The 20,885-nt window shown below is 40.6% G+C and overlaps 2 protein-coding genes across 2 annotated transcripts in view; one reads left to right on the forward strand and one right to left on the reverse strand.

Annotated features, from left to right (window-relative positions):
- Positions 1-4,998, forward strand: part of otog (otogelin) — an 85,033-nt gene extending 80,035 nt beyond the window's left edge. Inside the window, exons 54-56 of the mRNA XM_077007469.1 lie at positions 482-527; positions 3,227-3,306; positions 3,613-4,998. Coding sequence (XP_076863584.1) covers positions 482-527; positions 3,227-3,306; positions 3,613-3,813 — 327 coding nt within the window. The 3' untranslated portion in view covers positions 3,814-4,998. The remainder of the gene's footprint in view (positions 1-481; positions 528-3,226; positions 3,307-3,612) is intronic.
- A 482-nt stretch (positions 4,999-5,480) lies between these two features.
- tnnt3b (troponin T type 3b (skeletal, fast)) lies at positions 5,481-20,359 on the reverse strand. The gene is made up of 13 exons (XM_077022110.1): positions 20,353-20,359; positions 20,249-20,263; positions 17,313-17,399; positions 15,428-15,445; positions 14,240-14,258; positions 13,832-13,877; positions 13,532-13,648; positions 11,605-11,682; positions 11,121-11,234; positions 10,779-10,888; positions 10,301-10,391; positions 8,225-8,265; positions 5,481-5,778 (listed from the first exon to the last, which is right to left on the reverse strand). Exons 1-13 carry the CDS (start codon positions 20,357-20,359, stop codon positions 5,742-5,744), a joined length of 780 nt encoding a protein of 259 aa, XP_076878225.1. The 3' UTR covers positions 5,481-5,741.
- Positions 20,360-20,885: the final 526 nt, after the last annotated feature.

Consider the following 20,885-nt stretch of genomic DNA (forward strand, 5'->3'; position numbering starts at 1 on the left):
ACAAACACACCATAAAAGAACAAGAAAGACAGGCATCTAATTTAATTTTATGGAAATTCATTGGCATATTTTTTCACGTATACTGATTTCAAATATTCAAATATATCATAAATCACCCTGATTTAAGTTTGATACAGACGAGGGCCAATCTTGTGTCTTTCTAAAATGCAATTATTTACATTAACTTGCCAATGCAATGGAAGGTACAAGGAAACTAGTTAGGGATGAGCTGAAGGTATAGCTGATATAACTGATCATATAAGTTATAGCTAATATAACAAAATTTTTGATAGCTGATATAACTGAAAGACATATATAATTAAAAGACATCTGATATAACTGACATTGATATCTGAAAGACATCTGAAGTATATAGATAAATGTTACATCAGCTCCTTTGTGATCTGTTGTCTTTGTAATTGTTATTTCAAGTCTTTCATTTGTTTCACTCATATCTGATCATAAACACTTTCTTTTCTAGATTGGAGGCACAATAGTTACATACATGGATGGGTGCTGCAAAACATGTGAGTTCTGTACATGGTCAATTTCTGTCAGTATTTTAACTTGTTTCTTTTAAATTCTTGTTTTCGTAGCACCTGCATTACAGTATCAGCATGTTGCTGGTTTTTAGCATGAAAATCACAGGTAGCAGTACAATATGTGGAATGTATATGGAAATGAACATGTCTTATTTTCAGATGAAATTAAATGCATAGGCAAAATCTGAATCCAAGTAACTCATATTGAAATAATACAGGTGTGAATTCAATTTTAGAGTTATGTGATAAATGAACAATAAAACAGGGATTTCAAGCTGCTGAGTTCACTAGTAAACAATTAAACATTTATCCATAGCAAACTAACACGAATGGCATTCAGAGTAAGTAAAATTACACCCATATTATCCAGACTCAAATTCAAATCTCTTTGTGTTTTTATTATACATGCAATGAATAAGAATCTCTAAGAATACGGATTTGTTCTAGAATCTGACAGTAGACATGTTGAATGTTCTGTATGTTTTTCTTTAGCTTTGCTACAGTAGAGTCATAAATCCATATGTAAACAAAAGAGCAGAAATAATTTAAGAAAATTTAGCACAGATAATAGAAAATGAGAGAGATTATTCACATAGCATTATACATCCAGATTGCGTAGTTTCCTGTATAATACCATCAAGTATAACACACTGTACCGATCTCCTCAGGCACTGGACACTCCCTCATCCCCTTCCCTGTTAGCACACTGAAACCCACCATTAGCACAAACTGTGAACGAGGTACCCAATACTCATACCCAAAATGAGGCTCACCTTCACCATTGTTGATTCCCAACAATGTACTTCCCCATTAAAAAGCACAAAACAAAATAACTATGAAGAAGTCATTACTTAAAGAAAAGACATTCCAGTTTACGTTTGACCTTTTGGACATATTTGTCTTCTTGATATTAATCTTTCCCCATTTTGCTCAGTTGGGCAGTGCATTGTTGATTGTCAACAATGTACTGTTGGTAGTGTCACTTAGTGAATATGATTAAATGCATGATTCAAAAAGCTTGTGTGTGTGTGTGTGTGTGTGTGTGTGTGTGTGTGTGTGTGTGTGTGTGTGTGTGTGTGTGTGTGTGTGTGTGTAGCTGTGTGCCCGGTTTATTGTATGTGGTTATCTTTTGGGTGATTTGGCAGAACAATCTGGCTGGTTGATTTTTTTGATACCCATTAAATATTTTGGTAATGATATTTTACAGCTTTACTCCCATATATTCTATATACTATAATTTTTCTGAAGGAAACCTCCTAAAGGGATCAATAATGTACAAATCTAATCTAATCCATATGCCACATTACCCAAAGCATTACAGTGCTTGCTAGTCCTAGCCTGTAGTTCCTTCTTAACCATGTGTTAAAAATATTTTTAGTTTTATTGCTAAAGAATTAGTAGTACCTTTTGTTTTGGGGTGGTCGGGCATTTTTTTTTGGAAAGTAGAATATGTTGCAGTCATACCACCAGTATTTTCAGTTAAGTTTAATGGTTATTTTACAGCCAAGTGGGGAAAGAATTGTGTTTTTTTGAAGTTTTAGATTTATGAGAAAATTTGACATCAAAACTAATTTGGTGCCTCAGTGAATAATGTGGGTGGATGCAGTATACAGTATACTCAATATTTATTGAGCGTAATTTGCAGGGAGTCTTTACACAGTAGGGTCCACAACAAAGATCTGATTTTATTGAATAATTTTTCACAATGAATTAGTTAAAAAATTCAATATTCGTTATTAGTTTCAAGGAACATAAGTTCAGTACACAGCGGTAAAGACACAATGTGTCTCATATGTGAGACAATGACAGTGTAACGTTCTGCAGGTTAAACTAGAGTGAGACAGAGAAAAGCAAGATTTATTATAGGCAAAGTCATGAGTCATGAAAGCGGTCTAGGGTCATAACAGAATGTCAATCAGACACAGAAAGTAAACCATGACGAGAAACAGAACCATAAAGCAGCCCTAGAGACAAAATGTAGAAATAGGCCCAAAGTTTAACATTTACAGTGAGCAAAGTTGCTAGAATCTTAAACTAACACCAAAGGGGTCTTAACTTCACAAATAATACGGAACCGCAGACCCAGTACTTACAATTACAAATACAATGACCAACAAAGCAAATGACGGAACACAGTACTTAAATACACAGACTGAACCTAGAATCAAACACACCTGACAACAATGAGGAGGGGGCAGAGCACAAGGGTGGGGTGTGAAGTCAGATACAACCAGGAATTTAAAATAAAAGCACAGAAACCCGGAACAAGTGACAAAACTTAAGTGGCGGACCAATGAAACGAGCAGGAGGGAACAAAACAGACAGAGGAAGGAATAAACAAAAGATTGACAGAAGGAGGCGGGGCCAACCGTGACAATAACAAGATGTACACTGAAATACACTCACACAAACAAAACACATGTGCAGCACATAACATTAAAGAGACAAGAAACAGGTGATACGAATAATAATAACAACGACAATAATAATTCTAAACTGACAAAAATAAAAACAGAATGTAAAAAAATTACATTCAGAGGTTTTGGACCCTACTGTTACACTATCTTGCTGAAATTTTTGTTCTTATTATGTATTATTAAACCTTTTTTAAAACGTCATGTTGTATTACTGATTATGGACTTATAGAAGGTTTATAGAAGATTACATGCTTTCACATACTCTAGGCAAGGAGGACGGAAAATCATGTCAGAAAGTCACAGTGAGGATGACGATACGGAAAAATGATTGTCGTAGTAACAGACCGGTAAGATGTCCTCTGCGATCTTTCTTTCTGTCTGCTTGTGCTTGGGACAGGATGAATTAGGATGAATTATTACTCATGTCCCTCTAACAAAGCTCACTCTATTTTAGACACGCCCCTCTAACAAAGCTCACTCTATTTTAGACACGCCCCTCTAACAAAGCTCACTCTATTTTAGACACGCCCCTCTAACAAAGCTCACTGTATTTTAGACACGCCCCTCTAACAAAGCCCACTTTAGATGATGAACTCTTACAAAGACTAACTCTGATTCATGTTTATCACACTGTATTCCCAAACTTCTTCTAGGTGAACATAGTGTCATGTGATGGCAAGTGTCCTTCAGCGAGTATTTACAACTACAACATCAACACTTACGCACGGTTCTGTAAGTGCTGCAGGGAGCTGGGTCTCCAGCGACGCTCCGTCCAGCTCTACTGCAGCAGCAACTCGTCCTGGGTTAGCTACTCTATCCAGGAGCCCACAGACTGCTCCTGCCAGTGGTCCTAAAGCATGCGAGAACACTCCACTGAAGGAGTCAGTTTCACAACACTGTATGTTCATGTACCCTTGAACATCAGGGTGAATTCTAGCACTGGTTAAACCAATCTGATATCTTTGTTTTATAACTTGAACAGAAAGTGTTAATAAAGTGAACTTGAAAACATAGCTTAATTTTACAGGGACAAAAAATACTTTCATCCATTGTAGGCAGGGCAGACACGACAAATACACCAGGGTTCTGCTTTTAATTTGTCCCTCTGTGTGAAACTAATGGAACAGCACCACCAACATTAAATGTCAATCCATAAGAAGTCCAACAGAATTATTAGATTAGCTAAATATGCTATATTCTCGACACATGGTTTGTACAAAACCAAACAAAAGGAAAAAATGACAGTAATTAGATTAATTAGATGCTTTACTGTTGGCAATGTAGCGTTTTAGAGTATACGTAATTCTAGATGTTTTTTAATCAGTCACCCATGCCATTTTTGGAATTAAAATTGAGGTACATTTTGCACACTTTATTTATTAATTACATTACAAACATTTTAAAATTCATGACAACTGAATATATTGTCCTCTTGTAAAGCACTTCAAAAATAAACTCCCTGATAGACAGCTAGACAGAGACAGACAGCTCATTCACTAAACTGATAGAGATAGACAGAGATAACTCATTCACTATACTGACTGGCTCTACTTTGATATTAGTGTCTCTGTTGGCCATAATATTTCCTGAGAACCACACTCAGTAGAACAATGCAAGGTCATGTTCTGTTAATGGTATTATGGAAAATATACACTGTAAATGGTTCATATGTGAGAACAATAATTAAGCCTCTGTAACATATTTACATGCAGTTGTACACAGCCCATATGTTTTTGTGCCTAGCTTGAATATAATGAGATTGTATCATATTACATGTGTACATATATACATATATATCCATTTTCAAGAAAAAAAAATGCAGTCTTGTAATTAACATTAAGTGTACTGGGTCTTTTTTTACACGGCTTAATAATGCCAACTCAATCGAAATGTATTCAGCTGAGCAACACAGACATTTTGGAGACAAGCATGCAGCGTCCCCAGGCAGGGCTGGGCTGATAAACTATTCCATCATCCTTCCAAAAGCTGCTTTGTGACAACAGTTGTTGCAAAAGGCACTGAAAATAAATTTAACTTTCACGCTACTGTGCAAAGGTGTATATTATTCAGGTGATAGGGAATAATAATGGGGGTGGTATGCTGTGTCTCTGACCGGGTGGCTAGGTACACGTAGCATTAGCTTTTTGGTAAAGTGAAAAGTTTCTATTGGTTTAGTTTTCTAGACCAAATTCAGTTTCACTAAATCAAAAGTCTTGTTCTTGATCATTAATTTGATCATTTAAATTGCTCATTGGTGTATTTTTTATTTTTATTTTACTTTTTTCCAGGTGTCATGTTATTTTGAGCATATCTGGATGATATGTAATTTAATTGTAGGAATTAATTTTATTTACTTATATTTATTTACTTATTTACTATTTTAAGTCATTTCATGCAATTTAAGTGTCTACACACACATGGGTGTACACGCACGCACGCGCACACACACACACACACACACACACACACACACACACACACACACACACACACACTGCAAAACATGACACCATAACAAAGATGCAGAAAAAGCTGAAGAGCTAAAGTTTTATTTACATACACACAAAATGGCGACCTAACAGTGGTCAGAGGGAACAGGGCTCTGCTTTGACTACACATTAGACAGGGCCAGGCAGGAGCCACATGGCATTTGCAAGGTGAGGCTGGGTCAGTCTCTGGTTGTCTGAGGACCCCCAGTGCAGCCGGAGGAGCCCGAACGTGTGGACCTGCGGCTGGGAGTGGCAGGTGGGGGTGTGGCTTAACCAGCGGCCTGGGGAGAGCTTTACTTTCGGCGGCGAGCGGCAGCACCTTTCTTGGAGCTGTGATGATATGTGAATACAGACAGAGTGGAAAGATGAGCGGAGGTGACCTCAGTACAGTGACCTTAGTACAGTGACCTCAGTACAGTGACCTCATTACAGTGACCTCAGTACAGTGACCAGTGAAAAATACAGTGATTAAAAGCAGCAGTGTAAAATGTTACAACCCAAAGCTCTCATGACCAATGAAGACACTCTCCAAAGGGTGAAGACACTCGTGTAAAATGCATCCTCATGAATCAAACACTTCAGTATGAAATCATCGCCTACTTTACACATCATAGACCAACATTCAGTTCCTGCTTTAGTAGGTACCATGGATCTACATTCATCTGCTGTGACACAAGGGAAGTTTCTAACTACAGGACTGTATTATGTGGGTAGCAGGGTGTCTTCAACACAACGGTGAAACTGGCATGATAATGGGTTTGGTGTTAGTGTGTTCAGCACTGCTGTGTTCAGAGTGGTCTGGCACAACAACGTATCCAGCTGGCAGCAGTCTTGTGGTCAGAGACTCGCCACAGAGACTGGAGAACAGTGCATAATAAGGCTACTGTATAATTGTGTCCAAGAAGTAGGATTTCCAATTAATTAATCTAATGTAGTGTGTAGTGGCTATTTATTATTATCAGGAACCTACCTTACAAAAATGTTAAAAGTATGTGCAGAAAAATGTATGAAAGAATATATAATCTAATGCTACTCATGTTTAAGAATGTGAATGTAGGTAGAGTACAGCAGTGCCACTGCTGTAAGGCCGGCCTGCTCCAGACTGCTGACCTAGGCCCTTCACTCCTGATCTCAGATCAGTGTTGTAGCTCAGGACAAAGTGGAGGAGAGCGAAGCAGAAAACATTCAGACCATGCAAAAAACTTACTGTTGTGTCCCGTTTCTCATACTGCATTGAAGGTCCCTCCTTCGCTCACTCTCATACTCCCCTTACTGTCGCCATGTTATGAGCACTCACGGTATTTAGCTTGCACATCACACACTTATATAATACTTCACAGCAATGAGAAAATAAGCCTGAAGATATTGCCTGGGAAAGTTAGTCAAGTGATATTTGTAAAAAAGAGCATTAATAAGAGATGGCACAAGGGGGCTGTAGAAAGATCAGTCAGTAGGACTATATCGTATGGCGACATATGTAACATCGACAACAACCCTTTAGCTTCACATTTTCTATTTGTACTTTACCTTATCAGAACAGTAAGCTGAATATCTTCATTCAATAATGAATGTGTAGTATTTGCAGTGGTCAGAGGGTTTTCCATCCACCGAGTTTTTGCGCATTTTGAAAATGCGCATGAAAAAAACTGGATGGAAAAAGACCAAAATTCGAAAAAAGCCCCAAATATCGCAAAAAGATTTTTACGCTAGGAGGAGGTGGAAAAGTTAGACTATCGCATCGCCAAAATTCGAAAAAAACTGGATGGAAAAGGGTTTTTCGCATAAACGATGACGTATCATGCCTCAAGTCATGTGGTTCTGTACATGATCGCGATGTAAAGATGGCAAATGCATACAAAAACAGTTCTGGAGAGAGCAAAAATTAATTTAACTTCTCCATGTATAGAAAAGAAAAAGAAAAAAATGTTTCAAAACCTCAACGTGCAAAAATACGTAACTGCCAGATGTAGTAGTAAAACCACTATTGTTTGGCGTCCTCTCACATGATCTAAAGTTTATTCGCATAACTGTAATGAATGGAAACAAGGCTTAATTCGCATTTTTTTCTGCCGAAACTTGGAAATTGCGCATTATTTTTTTGAAAGGTTTGGATGGAAACCCGGCTAATGTTGGTCACAAAAGGGGCAGTCATGGCCTGGTGGTAGGGAACTGGTCTTGTGACCAGAGGGTTGTGGGTTCGATTCCCAGACCTGAGGCCATGACTGAGGTGCCATTGAGCAAGGCACCTAACCCCAACTGCTCCCTGGGCGCTGGGCTAGGGCTGCCCACCGCTCTGGGCACGTGTGCACCACAGCCCCCTAGTAATCACTAGTGTGTGTGTGTGTGTGTGTGTGTGTGTTAACTGCACAGATGGGTAAAAAGCAGAGAACAAATTTTGATTGCGGTGTAAAAAAATATCACAATTGACAAAATATGGCTCAAAAATGTGACCACAGACAATTAAAATCAGGTCTCATTTTTCATTGCTTGAGTAAAAGACAAAAACACAAACATGTTGGTAAACTAAACAACAAATTCACACTGAAAATGTATGAGTAGATACATAGCTCCACTAAGGTCAGCCCATTCCATACAACACTAATTAATCACTAATATTCATGGGCATAATGTTCATGGGCATGTCTGTCTGAATGTGTGTGTGTGTGTGTGTATGTGTGTGTGTGTGTGTGTGTATGTGTGTGTGTGTGTGTGTGTGTGTGTGTGTGTGTGTGTGTGTGTGTGTGTGTGTGTGTGTGTGTGTGTGTGAACTACTCACTGTTTCTGCAGTTCATCAATACGGTTGCGGAGTGAGATGACCTGAAAGCAACATACAGGCATCTTTAAACAAGTCAGAATATTACCTTATTCTCTGGGACGCCCTTCGGGTACCGTTGCACTGGAATCGTTCACACACACTCACTTTCACACTCACTTTCACACTCACACTCATTTCTCTGACCTGATCTTTAGCAGCTTTCCTGCTGGGTACGGAGTGGGAAGGAGACTGACAGACCCCTCAGCAGAAGCTGTGTGGGGCTTTCAAACAAACACACACACAGTTGCCTGCATGACAGAATGTGCATGAGGCTTTTAGTCAAACACACTTACCTGTGTGATATTACCACCACCTTTAACTCACCTTTTCACTGCAGCTTCTAACACTCCTGCCCTCACACACCCTTTGTTTATCCTTCCATAGTCTCGTTACTATTTTACCTTTACACAACCACTAATTCCTTCAACATACAACCTTCAATCTATCACACCTTTACACTACTAACACATCTTTTATCTGATATAGTGTACACAAGTTAGAATAACCCTTTCTACTATTTCAATGAAACCTTAACCAAAATCTAAAGTTATATGTAAGTACATCTACTCTGAGTGACTTCTAGCTAAGAGGAGAGATCCACGGGCCTACATGCACAGTATATGGCAGCAAGATTTGAGAAAGGAACTGAAGAATGTTGAATTCCAGTTTGGGATCTTTACCTGATCCAGGACTATGAGCTCTCCTCCCAGGACCAAGATCTACCTCATGCACATACCATGCTTTTGTTTACCAGATCCTGTTGCTAAGCTGCAACTGTTGCTAAACTTGACCTAGTTTCAATTACTCACAATTTACTGAGCTCCTCCACTCTCTGACGTAGAGTAGTAATCTGGGAAAAATCAGAGCACAGCAGCATTCAGGCCTTCGCTAACGCTAACACACACACACACACACACACACACACACACACACTTCCCAATCCTTTCACACAGGTTGTAGTGTGTGAAATATTTATAGGAATGATACTGTTCACAAAAATAAGGCAGTCTGGATGAAAGATGAAGACAGTAAATCATGTCTGAACCAACAGCATCTGACTTCAGTTCCTGCTGTTCTTAACATTAGCTACAAGATTGGCTCATCTTTAAATAGGTCCATTTCATCTAGAAATTAAGTTACTGTTCAGGTAGTTGTACATCACATTTCTGTAACTGATGAATATGGTAACTGATGTTGAAAATGGGACAGGGTTGATCAGATGGCACTGGAAATTCTCCATGCTGGGATTGAAAAACACAGAATGGTAAATGTCATATGTCAGAGATGATAGTGTGGGTTCCTGAACAGCTCAGTGACGGTGCAGGATATGTAACAGAAAGAAGGTCTTTAATATTGTTTGGGGTTGTTTTGCTTTGCTTTTCAGCATTTACAAAGGTGCATTTAGTCATTAGTCATCAGCCATCCAGGTTTGTGTATTAAGTTTGAGTGTAAATTTCAGAGACTCCTAGAAACAATAAAAATTGCAGCCTTAAGAAAGTGGAACTAATTTTCTTCTTATGTTTTTTAAGGTTTGGGATAAAGTGTCTTGAAACAAACAATCATCTAATAGAATCACGATGATAAGGATGAAACATGAGAGATTAATCTAACATATAAACAAAAGATATCTTTTGCATACAAAGGCAGACCATTTTAGGTTAGTTATTATTTAGTTATACTTAAAATAATTAACAATTATTATGTTAATAATAATTAATCATATTTTTGTCTTAATGTTGCATATTCTGGCCCTGTATTGCCAAATAAAGTTCAGATTGATTATGTTTTATTAACACAATGCTGAAATAATATATGCTTTTACATTTATGGTATTTTGCAGACACCCTTATCCAGAGCGACTTACATTTTTATCTCATTTTTTATACAATTGAGCAATTGAGGGTTAAGGGTTACAAATCAACTGTAGAAGTAATCATATAATTAGTAACAAGATTAAACTGATGTTAATGTATTCCAGGGCATTAAAGGCAGACTAAGCCCATGAGACAGAGGTTGTTGGGATTAAATATACCTCACCTCATACTTCTGTCTCTTCAGCTTCTCGTTGTGGTCAAACTTCTCAGACTCAAGAGTGAACATCCAGTCCCAGAGTTCCTTGGCTTTATCCCTACAGACAGCCCCACAAAGCAGCAAACATATTACAAAGATGTACCAAAATACAATTAAATCCACTACAAATCACCACAATAAATTAGTTTATAAACAAGTCCTATTTGCTTCAATTGACATGTAAACTGCTACTTTGTCTCCATTTAGTGTGTACCTGAACAAGGCTGGACACATTTCTCAAAGCAATCATTATGCTTAAAGTTAACATGCAAATAAATTGTGCTTTTTTAACTGAAATAATCATTTCTAGAGTAATTACAATAAAAATTAAACTACTCCTGCATGTTGTAGTTCAGCACAGTCATACAGTGCGGACTGTATGTGTAATGATACATTAGTACAGTGCGGACTGAATGTGTAATGTTACATTAGTACAGTGGAGCACCTCAGTTTATCCTCATTCAGATGGTCGATATTCAGGGGCTTGCGTCTCTCAGCCAGTATCTTCTTCTTCTTCTCTCTCTCTGTCTGTTTCTTTCCTTTCTTCTGGTCAGCCTGCATGAAACAACACCTTAACCTTAACAGGATTTGTGCTAGAGATTCCTGTTATGGTTAAATTGTTTGTTTTTAGTTGTGGTGTAGGTTGGTGGGATTCATTATGACCATATACAGGACACTAAATGAAGCATTGGAGTTACATTTTACTGATGTGGGTTTGAAAATGTGTTAGAATGTGTTAGTGTGTGTTAGTGTGTGTGTGCGTTGTGAAAAAGGCTGACAGGTGCACCTTCGCCAGGTAGCTGCTGTAGTTGGAGCCCATGCCAGTGAGAACAGACTTCTTCTTCGCCTCATCCTCCGCCTTCCTCTTCGCGTCTGCTTCCTCTTTCCTCAGCCTTTCTTCCTGTCACACACACTCTGTTTTGTGGATGCCAGCACACATCATATTCATACGCACATATAATTCTTCCACATCAAACATTTCTTTGTGAGTTTTGACAGGATACTCTGGGACTTTTTTGAGGCCTCGGAACAAAATGTAACCCACGTAAATCTTTTTAAAATACAGCTGGTAAACAATAATGTTCTTCTTCCTCTCATTGCACAATGACTGGAATCTGCTTCCCCATGTAGCTGTATGGGAGTGAAACAGAACTCACCTCAGGCCTTGCCTGTATGGGAGTGAAACAGAACTCACCTCACGCCTTGCCTGTATGGGAGTGAAACAGAACTCACCTCACGCCTTGCCTGTATGGGAGTGAAACAGAACTCACCTCACGCCTTGCCTGCCGTTCTTTGTCTTGCTCAGCTCGGATCCTCTGCTGGTCTGCTCTCTCAGTCCTCCGTTTCTCCTGCAATGTTGAAGTTTTAATGTCACTTCAGTATAATTGTAGGAATGTAAATCACAGGGCATTAGGTGCTTGTGATATGTCAGAAGCACATCAGCTAAAACATTCACCACTTGGTGAATCTATAATAATTCTCAGTTACCATATTTACCATATTCATTATGCGTGTGCAACATCTGGGACGAGGCAATCACACTAATGCAGGGGGATTAATGCAGTCATGGTCTGGTGGTTAGGGAACTGGTCTTGTGACCAGAGGGTCGTGGGTTCGACTCCCAGACCTGAGGCCATGACTGAGGTGCCCCTGAGCAAGGACCTTGACCCTCAATTGCTCACTTGTATAAAAATGAGATAGAAATGTAAGTCGCTCTGGATAAGGGCGTCTGCCAAATGCCATAAATGTAAATGTAAATTAATGCAGGGGGATTAAGTCCCCTCGCTCACTGCACTAGAGTCTCACTGACACACTGCACTATGAGCTTCACTGGTGACACACTGCACTATGAGATTCACTAGCCTGACACACTGCACTATGAGATTCACTAGCCTGACACACTGCACTATGAGCTTCACTGGTGACACACTGCACTATGAGCAGTGATGGCTAAGTTACCTTGAGAAAGTAATCCGATTACTGATTACTGATTACCCCTTTTAAAAGTAACTTAGTTACGTTACATATTACTTGATTTTAAAAGTAACTACGTTAGATTACAAGTTACTTTAGTAGTTACATTCAGCAGCAAAATAAATTTTTCCAATACTCACTTTATTGGAAGTGCATTTTTAACAGTAACAATGTATTGAAGCAGGTTCGGTAACCGAGGCAGAAACTGCTTAATCCAAAAATCCCGAGGAGGGAAACTTTTGATAACTATTGGAAACTATTGATAACGCAACCCTGGCGCGCGCAGGCTCCGCCCCCCAGTGTCACTTAAAGGGCAAGACTCGCCGTGAGGAGTAGGAGTCGCTACAGTATCTCCTGACATTACGTTTGTGTAGCTGCGCGGTATTATTTGTAAATTTATTTGTAAACGTAATACAAGCGAACTGGGGTGGGTTTCCCGAAACGTTCGTAGCGCCAAGTACTTCGTAACCTCGTATGAAGCTACGAACGTTTCGGGAAACCCACCCCAGTTCAGTCAGACAGCTTGTGAAACGAAATACCATTACAATTTCAAGCATTTTAAAGTAGGCGACGTTAGTCAAAATTCCAGCACTTTTCAAACGTGGAACACAAAGCAACATTAAAATTCATCAGGTAAATGTTCCTTCCCCTGTTTTTGAGGGGTGTTTCTTTATACTACCACATATCGTTACGGGAGGACACTGCAAAAAATGACTTGTAAAACGTGCTCGCGCTCTCACAGGGTCGCGCGCAGCGTGCGGAGTCGAGCGCTACGGTCAGACGCAAAAGTAGAACTGAGCCAAGAAGAAAGCAAATATATATATTTTACTAGGGAAAATAAAAATAGTAACGCACAGTTATTTGGATAAGTAACTTTAATCTGATTACTGGACTGGAAATAGTAGCGCGTTATATTCCTCGTTACCGAAAAAAGTGGTAAGATTAGAGTAACGCGTTACTAAGTAACGCGTTACTGACATCACTGACTATGAGATTCACTAGCCTGACACACTGCACTATGAGATTCACTAGCCTGACACACTGCACTATGAGATTCACTAGCCTGACACACTGCACTATGAGCTTCTCTTAAATGTGTTTTTTGTTTGTTTGCTTTTTGCTTTGTTTCCATTAGCTGTGGAGACTTCACAATGCTGTGATGGACAGCTGAAGAAGTTTAATGCATCGTTTTCTTAAGAACATGCTGGTTAGTGAGGTACTCACAATTCTCTCCTTCAGAGCAATAAGCTCCTCCTCTTCCTTCTGTCTGCACTCAAAGTGGGCGTCGATCAGAGTCTGCAGCTCGATGAGGTCCTTATTCTGACGCTTTTTGTGGATGTCCTATTAAGACACATTCAGACACAAATACACATATTGTCAATTAATCTTAAATCTTGGTTCCCCAGATGGCCAGGAAACAGTTAAAACCTATTCATCATCATATCTGTAGGAAACATTAAACAACAGTATTTCAATTGCTAGATCACCTATTATGTAACTGAAATAAAAGAGACAACTGCTTACATCAAAGTCTACTTTTTCACCCTCAGGGATTTTTGGTGCACTTGGCCTGAGCACACAGAGAAAGGCAAGTGGGTATAGCAATACACACAAGGAAGAAACGAAATATAATAGTCCTTTATATAGCCCTTTCCTTTTGAGTCCATTATCTCAATATTGTTTACATTAAAATTCAATTAAATAAAAGGCCCAATAAAATATGTTCACACCGACCTGTCAAAAAAAAAAAAAAAAAAAAAAAATTGGATTTAAAAACAAAACAAAAAAAAATCCTAATTCCTAATCCTGGAGTTTTTCAGGGTTAGAAATGAGGAATTCAAGGAAGGAGGTGTAAGAAAAAAAAGTATTATTTATAAATTTTTTAACAGTACACTATTTTATACTTCTCTGTGTAAAAATGTATTTACTTACTTGAATTTTGGCTTCTCCTCTATGCAAAAGAAAATGAAAAAGGGAGAGAGACAGGTTGAGTTGTTGTACATGTGAACTTTAGAATGATCTAAAGTCCTACAGCAATCCTTAAATATCAAATTATTTATTTGTTTATACAGTTACATGTTTATAATTTATACAGTAAGGCATGGAGTAGCTTCTTATTTAACACGAGAGAAAATTCTACAGATTTCAAGGTTAAAGAAAATTTTAGCAAAACACTTCCACTAAAAGTTCATTTTAGCACAATTCATTAGGTTTTGTCAACATGTTAATTTCGGCAGGCAAATTGCTGTTAGGCTTGAATTAGCTGATCAGTTCTGCAAAAATGACAATGAGGAATGAACACTGTGGAATAAAGTTCATAATAAAATAATAATGTGCAGCAATAAAAAAGATTCTAACATTTTGTAGAATAATATTACTCTCAAAGCACAAGGATAGACACAATAATAAGTACAAAATTAGCATATAATCCACTTCATAAAATACTGTCTGTTCTACCAGGTCAAAGTTTATATTAAATATGATCAGACATTGTCAGCATATGGCCTCAGTACTATTTGGTTTACACTGTTCCAGTGTTTGTGAAGATGAATTTTAACATTGACCTTCACAACCAAAAACATGTTACAGAGGGGTCAATTCCAGGTTCAGAAAGTAAAAGTCCTCACCAGGATTTTGCTCAATCTTGCTAGATTTTCTAATTAGTGCAATCCAGGTAAAATTAGTGGAATCAACACAATCCAGGAAGCCTGAGCAAAATCCTGGTGAGGACTTTTACTTTCTGAACCTGGAATTGACACCTCTGACTGTTAACACCCAAGTGATTAGGTCTGCTTGGAGAAAAAACGAACGCTGCTGTTTTGTCCACTAGGGGGCAGACATGCATGCCGAGAGACAGCAGCAGAGGTGACGTGACCGCATGCTTGAAGCAGACGGCTGCACTGCGTATTCCTTCACCCTTTCTCCACCTGCCCTCTGTACCAACAAAGGCTGCAGGATGCTTAGAACGACCTGCTTCCTCCATTTCTGCTTTCAGAACTGTATAAACATGTTCCACAGTCATGTGGGCTTCTAATGGCTTCAAATTAATGTGTAAACAGTTTCCCCCAAGTCTTATCTCCAATCAGAAGGACATATAGCGTAAGAGAATGACCAACATACCTTCCTCTTCATAGGCCTCTGCATGCAGCAAGCAGTAAACGCAAGAGCAGAAGAGAAAGCATTAGTTGAGCAGTCCTGGGCCTCCGTCTGCCCAGAACACACACACACACACATACACACACACATACACACACACACACACACACACACACACACACACACACACACACACACACACACACATACACATACACATACACATACACATACACATACACACACACACACACACACATACACACACACACACACACACACACACACACACACACACACACACACACACACACACATACACATACACATACACACACACACACACACACACACACACATACACATGGACGTAATTTTGATTTCAAAAGTGGGGGGGGGACATGGATTCGTCGCATGGTTTTAACCGTAAAAACTGGGGGGGACCAAAACCGGCTTTTGAAAAAGTGGGGGGGGACATGTCCCCCCCGTCCCCCCCCAAATTACGTCCATGCACATACACACACTCACGCACGTGCGCGTACACGCACACATACACACACTTCCCAGTGCAAGATTTATCTCACATTAATTGAGACTCTATTTCAGAAAGGAGGCTATGAATGATTTTTACAGCCCAGCATTACAGCCCCATAATCCTAACCCTAACCCTAGATAATAAAATAGTATTATAAAATAATTCATATAGAACAAAAATGGTGTTGAGACAATAACTAAGATTTTATGTGGTAAATCAATTACGTTACATTCACAAGTTATCAAATAAGATTTTGATCAGTACTAGTGAATGGTTAATTTTCTAACAGGAATGACCTTTTTTGTTCCGATGAGAATTTCTATGCATGTAAATAAATAATGACATATTTTAGCACACTGGCTTTACATAACCTTCTGCATTATTAGATCCATTGTGAAATATTATGTATGGCTGACAGGGACTATAGCAGTGTCAGTAGCTGCCACAAAAAGATAGCTCTCAGGTTTAGCTAGCAGTAGCAGTAGTAATTGTTTAGTGATGGTGGTCCTAGTGTGCAGTGCTAGTGGTCTCTTAATGTTTAGTGATGGTGGTCCTAGTTTGCAGTGCTAGTGGTCTCTTTAATGTTTAGTGATGGTGGTCCTAGTGTGCAGTGCTAATGGTCTCTTAATGTTTAGTGATAGTGGTCCTGGTGTGCAGTGCTAATGGTCTCTTAATGTTTAGTGATGGTGGTCCTAGTGTGCAGTGCTAGTGATCTCTTATTAATGTTTAGTGATGGTGGTCCTGGTGTGCAGTGCTAGTGGTCTCTTAATGTTTAGTGGTGGTGGTTCTAGTGTGCAGTGCTAATGGTCTCTTAATGTTTAGTGATGGTGGTCCTGGTGTGCAGTGCTAGTGGTCTCTTAATGTTTAGTGGTGGTGGTTCTAGTGTGCAGTGCTAATGGTCTCTTAATGTTTAGTGATGGTGGTCCTAGTGTGCAGTGCTAGTGGTCTCTTAATGTTTAGTGATGGTGGTCCTAGTGTGCAGTGCTAATGGTCTCTTAATGTTTAGTGATGGTGGTCCTAGTGTGCAGTGCTAACGGTCTTCATGCAGAAATGTACTGATCACTCAGAGCCACTTTAATTTGCAGGAAAGCCACTGACATGCTCTGTGGAAGCATTTTAGACACTGCTGTCTTCTGGACTGGAGATAACTCTCTTCTGCAAGAAACTTACTGCACAAAGCCACACTTACTTCAGTGTTAGACAGAGGCATTTTATGTTTAGAAGTGACGATGCTAGTCCCTATTATAACTTGGCACTATGGCCGATGATCTGCACTGCCTGGTTGTAGCTCAGGTTTTTGTCTATTTGGAAATAGTTGGTAGGGAAGGATGAATGAATATCCATGAAGGATGAATGAATATCCATGCCACATACCTTCCTCGTACACCTCTGGCTCTGGTTCTTCCTCAGGCTCTGCCTCTGGGGCTACCTCTACCTCCTCTACCTCCTCTACCTCTCCAGCTACGCCACATGCAGCAAGCAGCATGGGGCAGGAAGGTGGTGCCCGTTATTGGATTGCAGAAGAGAGAGACAGTACGTTTAGCTATGGCAGGTGACTTGTGAGTTACAGAGAGAAAGAAAGGGAGTGTGGCTGGGGTACTGGATGGGGGTAAGGAGAGGTGAGTGAGAGAAAGAAAGGGAGCGTGGCTGGGGTACTGGATGGGGGTAAGGAGAGGTGAGTGAGAGAAAGAAAGGGAGCGTGGTTGGGGTACTGGAAGGGGGTAAGGAGAGGTGAGTGAGAGAAAGAAAGGGAGCGTGGCTGGGGTACTGGATGGGGGTAAGGAGAGATGAGTGAGAGAAAGAAAGGGAGTGTGGCTGGGGTACTGAATGGGGGTAAGGAGAGATGAGTGAGAGAAAGAAAGGGAGTGTGGCTGGGGTACTGGATGGGGGTAAGGAGAGGTGAGTGAGAGAAAGAAAGGGAGCGTGGCTGGGGTACTGGATGGGGAAAGGAGAGGTGAGTGAGAGAAAGAAAGGGAGCGTGGCTGGGGTACTGGATGGGGGTAAGGAGAGGTGAGTGAGAGAAAGAAAGGGAGCGTGGCTGGGGTACTGGATGGGGGTAAGGAGAGATGAGTGAGAGAAAGAAAGGGAGTGTGGCTGGGGTACTGGATGGGGGTAAGGAGAGGTGAGTGAGAGAAAGAAAGGGAGTGTGGCTGGGGTACTGGATGGGGGTAAGGAGAGGTGAGTGAGAGAAAGAAAGGGAGCGTGGCTGGGGTACTGGATGGGGGTAAGGAGAGATGAGTGAGAGAAAGAAAGGGAGCGTGGCTGGGGTACTGGATGGGGGTAAGGAGAGATGAGTGAGAGAAAGAAAGGGAGCGTGGCTGGGGTACTGGATGGGGGTAAGGAGAGATGAGTGAGAGAAAGAAAGGGAGCGTGGCTGGGGTACTGGATGGGGGTAAGGAGAGGTGAGTGAGAGAAAGAAAGGGAGCGTGGCTGGGGTACTGGATGGGGAAAGGAGAGGTGAGTGAGAGAAAGAAAGGGAGCGTAGCTGGGGTACTGGATGGGGGTAAGGAGAGGTGAGTGAGAGAAAGAAAGGGAGCGTGGCTGGGGTACTGGATGGGGAAAGGAGAGATGAGTGAGAGAAAGAAAGGGAGCGTGGCTGGGGTACTGGATGGGGAAAGGAGAGGTGAGTGAGAGAAAGAAAGGGAGCGTGGCTGGGGTACTGGATGGGGGTAAGGAGAGATGAGTGAGAGAAAGAAAGGGAGCGTGGCTGGGGTACTGGATGGGGGTAAGGAGAGGTGAGTGAGAGAAAGAAAGGGAGCGTGGCTGGGGTACTGGATGGGGGTAAGGAGAGGTGAGTGAGAGAAAGAAAGGGAGCGTGGCTGGGGTACTGGATGGGGGTAAGGAGAGATGAGTGAGAGAAAGAAAGGGAGCGTGGCTGGGGTACTGGATGGGGGTAAGGAGAGGTGAGTGAGAGAAAGAAAGGGAGCGTGGCTGGGGTACTGGATGGGGGTAAGGAGAGATGAGTGAGAGAAAGAAAGGGAGCGTGGCTGGGGTACTGGATGGGGGTAAGGAGAGGTGAGTGAGAGAAAGAAAGGGAGCGTGGCTGGGGTACTGGATGGGGGTAAGGAGAGATGAGTGAGAGAAAGAAAGGGAGCGTGGCTGGGGTACTGGATGGGGGTAAGGAGAGGTGAGTGAGAGAAAGAAAGGGAGCGTGGCTGGGGTACTGGATGGGGGTAAGGAGAGATGAGTGAGAGAAAGAAAGGGAGCGTGGCTGGGGTACTGGATGGGGGTAAGGAGAGGTGAGTGAGAGAAAGAAAGGGAGTGTGACTGGGGTACTGGATGGGGGTAAGGAGAGATGAGTGAGAGAAAGAAAGGGAGCGTGGCTGGGGTACTGGATGGGGGTAAGGAGAGATGAGTGAGAGAAAGAAAGGGAGCGTGGCTGGGGTACTGGATGGGGGTAAGGAGAGGTGAGTGAGAGAAAGAAAGGGAGCGTGGCTGGGGTACTGGATGGGGGTAAGGAGAGATGAGTGAGAGAAAGAAAGGGAGTGTGGCTGGGGTACTGGATGGGGGTAAGGAGAGGTGAGTGAGAGAAAGAAAGGGAGCGTGGCTGGGGTACTGGATGGGGGTAAGGAGAGATGAGTGAAAGAAAGAAAGGGAGCGTGGCTGGGGTACTGGATGGGGAAAGCCCACAAGAGTACAAGAGAAGATCCACTCATTAGACAGTCATGACATTTGGAGCATTCTGTGCCCGTAACCCTATTACAGCTCCTGAGTCTATGTTCATTTTTACCTTAAGTGTGCATTGAACATTCTTTGTGGTTTTTTTCTTTTTGTACAGTTAAAATGAAAACACCAACTCAAAAGAGTAAGTATGTGTCATATGGAGTCACTGAAATATTCGTGCCAGCTAGCTTCTCATACAGAGTTTTGTTATAAAGGTCAAGTACACAAGTGATATACACTGACTGGCCTCCTTAGTAGCCAAATGGTTGTGCTAAGTTTGGTTAATGGTGAGATGAGTGGTCAGCTTTATTAGGGGTTAAGTTATGCAAGTTTAATTAGTTCTCCTGAGGTTAGATTAATGTGCAACATTCACTTTGCCCTTTTAAAACCTTACCATCTATATAAAGCACAGCCAGGGTGTGGTCACTTCTATACATTAGTGAAAGTCTTACATTCTTACTTGGCTATGACTATGTTTTTTGTGGGGGGTGGGGGTGGGATTACTGTTTGGTTAGGTCTTTCTCAAAGTGAATATTACACTCACAACAATCAAATTGAAACTTGTTTAAAATAATATAGGTTATAGGCAAACATAACGTCTAAACATTAGTATGGAAGATGACTGTGACAATAAACTCTGTGTTTACCTTCCTCTTCTACCTCTTCATATGAAAAAAACAGATAACCATTAATATACACAGTTACAATTATAGCTTCTGCTATTACAGTAATCAACACATTGCATACATACCAGTCATTTAGCAATCAGCAGTATTCTTTTTGGACATAGTTAAAAAAAATTGAAAATATACTAAATACAATCAGTGCACCAGTGGCCTTTAGAGCATCAGAAGAAAACTGCCCAGAGAGAACCTGAACCACAATCTTCTGCTGTTTGTACCTTCTAAAATTAATTCCTCAAATGGCACTGAACATCTCAGCACTGAACATTTGTGCTCATTCTGAGGGTTTAAAAATATTGCTCAGACAACAGATGATCAGAATAGCAGAGGAGCTCATATCCTATATCTGTAATTATTACAATTTCTTTAAAGTAGCTGTACTGACTGTAGATTAGCAGTGGATGAAAGCCTAACCTGAACAAAATCTTATTCTTGTAATTTGATACTTACCCTCAACCCCACTGGAAAAGAAGAAAATGAAATATTGTAAGTATCAGATACATAAGATAAGATTTTAATCATCCCACCTCAGGGAAATATGTAAAAGTAAATAAATATTTATATGGTTAAGATAACCATAAACAAAAAGCAGATATACTCA

The sequence above is a fragment of the Brachyhypopomus gauderio genome, chromosome 1 (genome assembly GCF_052324685.1).
Source record: "Brachyhypopomus gauderio isolate BG-103 chromosome 1, BGAUD_0.2, whole genome shotgun sequence".
Lineage (NCBI taxonomy): Eukaryota > Metazoa > Chordata > Actinopteri > Gymnotiformes > Hypopomidae > Brachyhypopomus > Brachyhypopomus gauderio.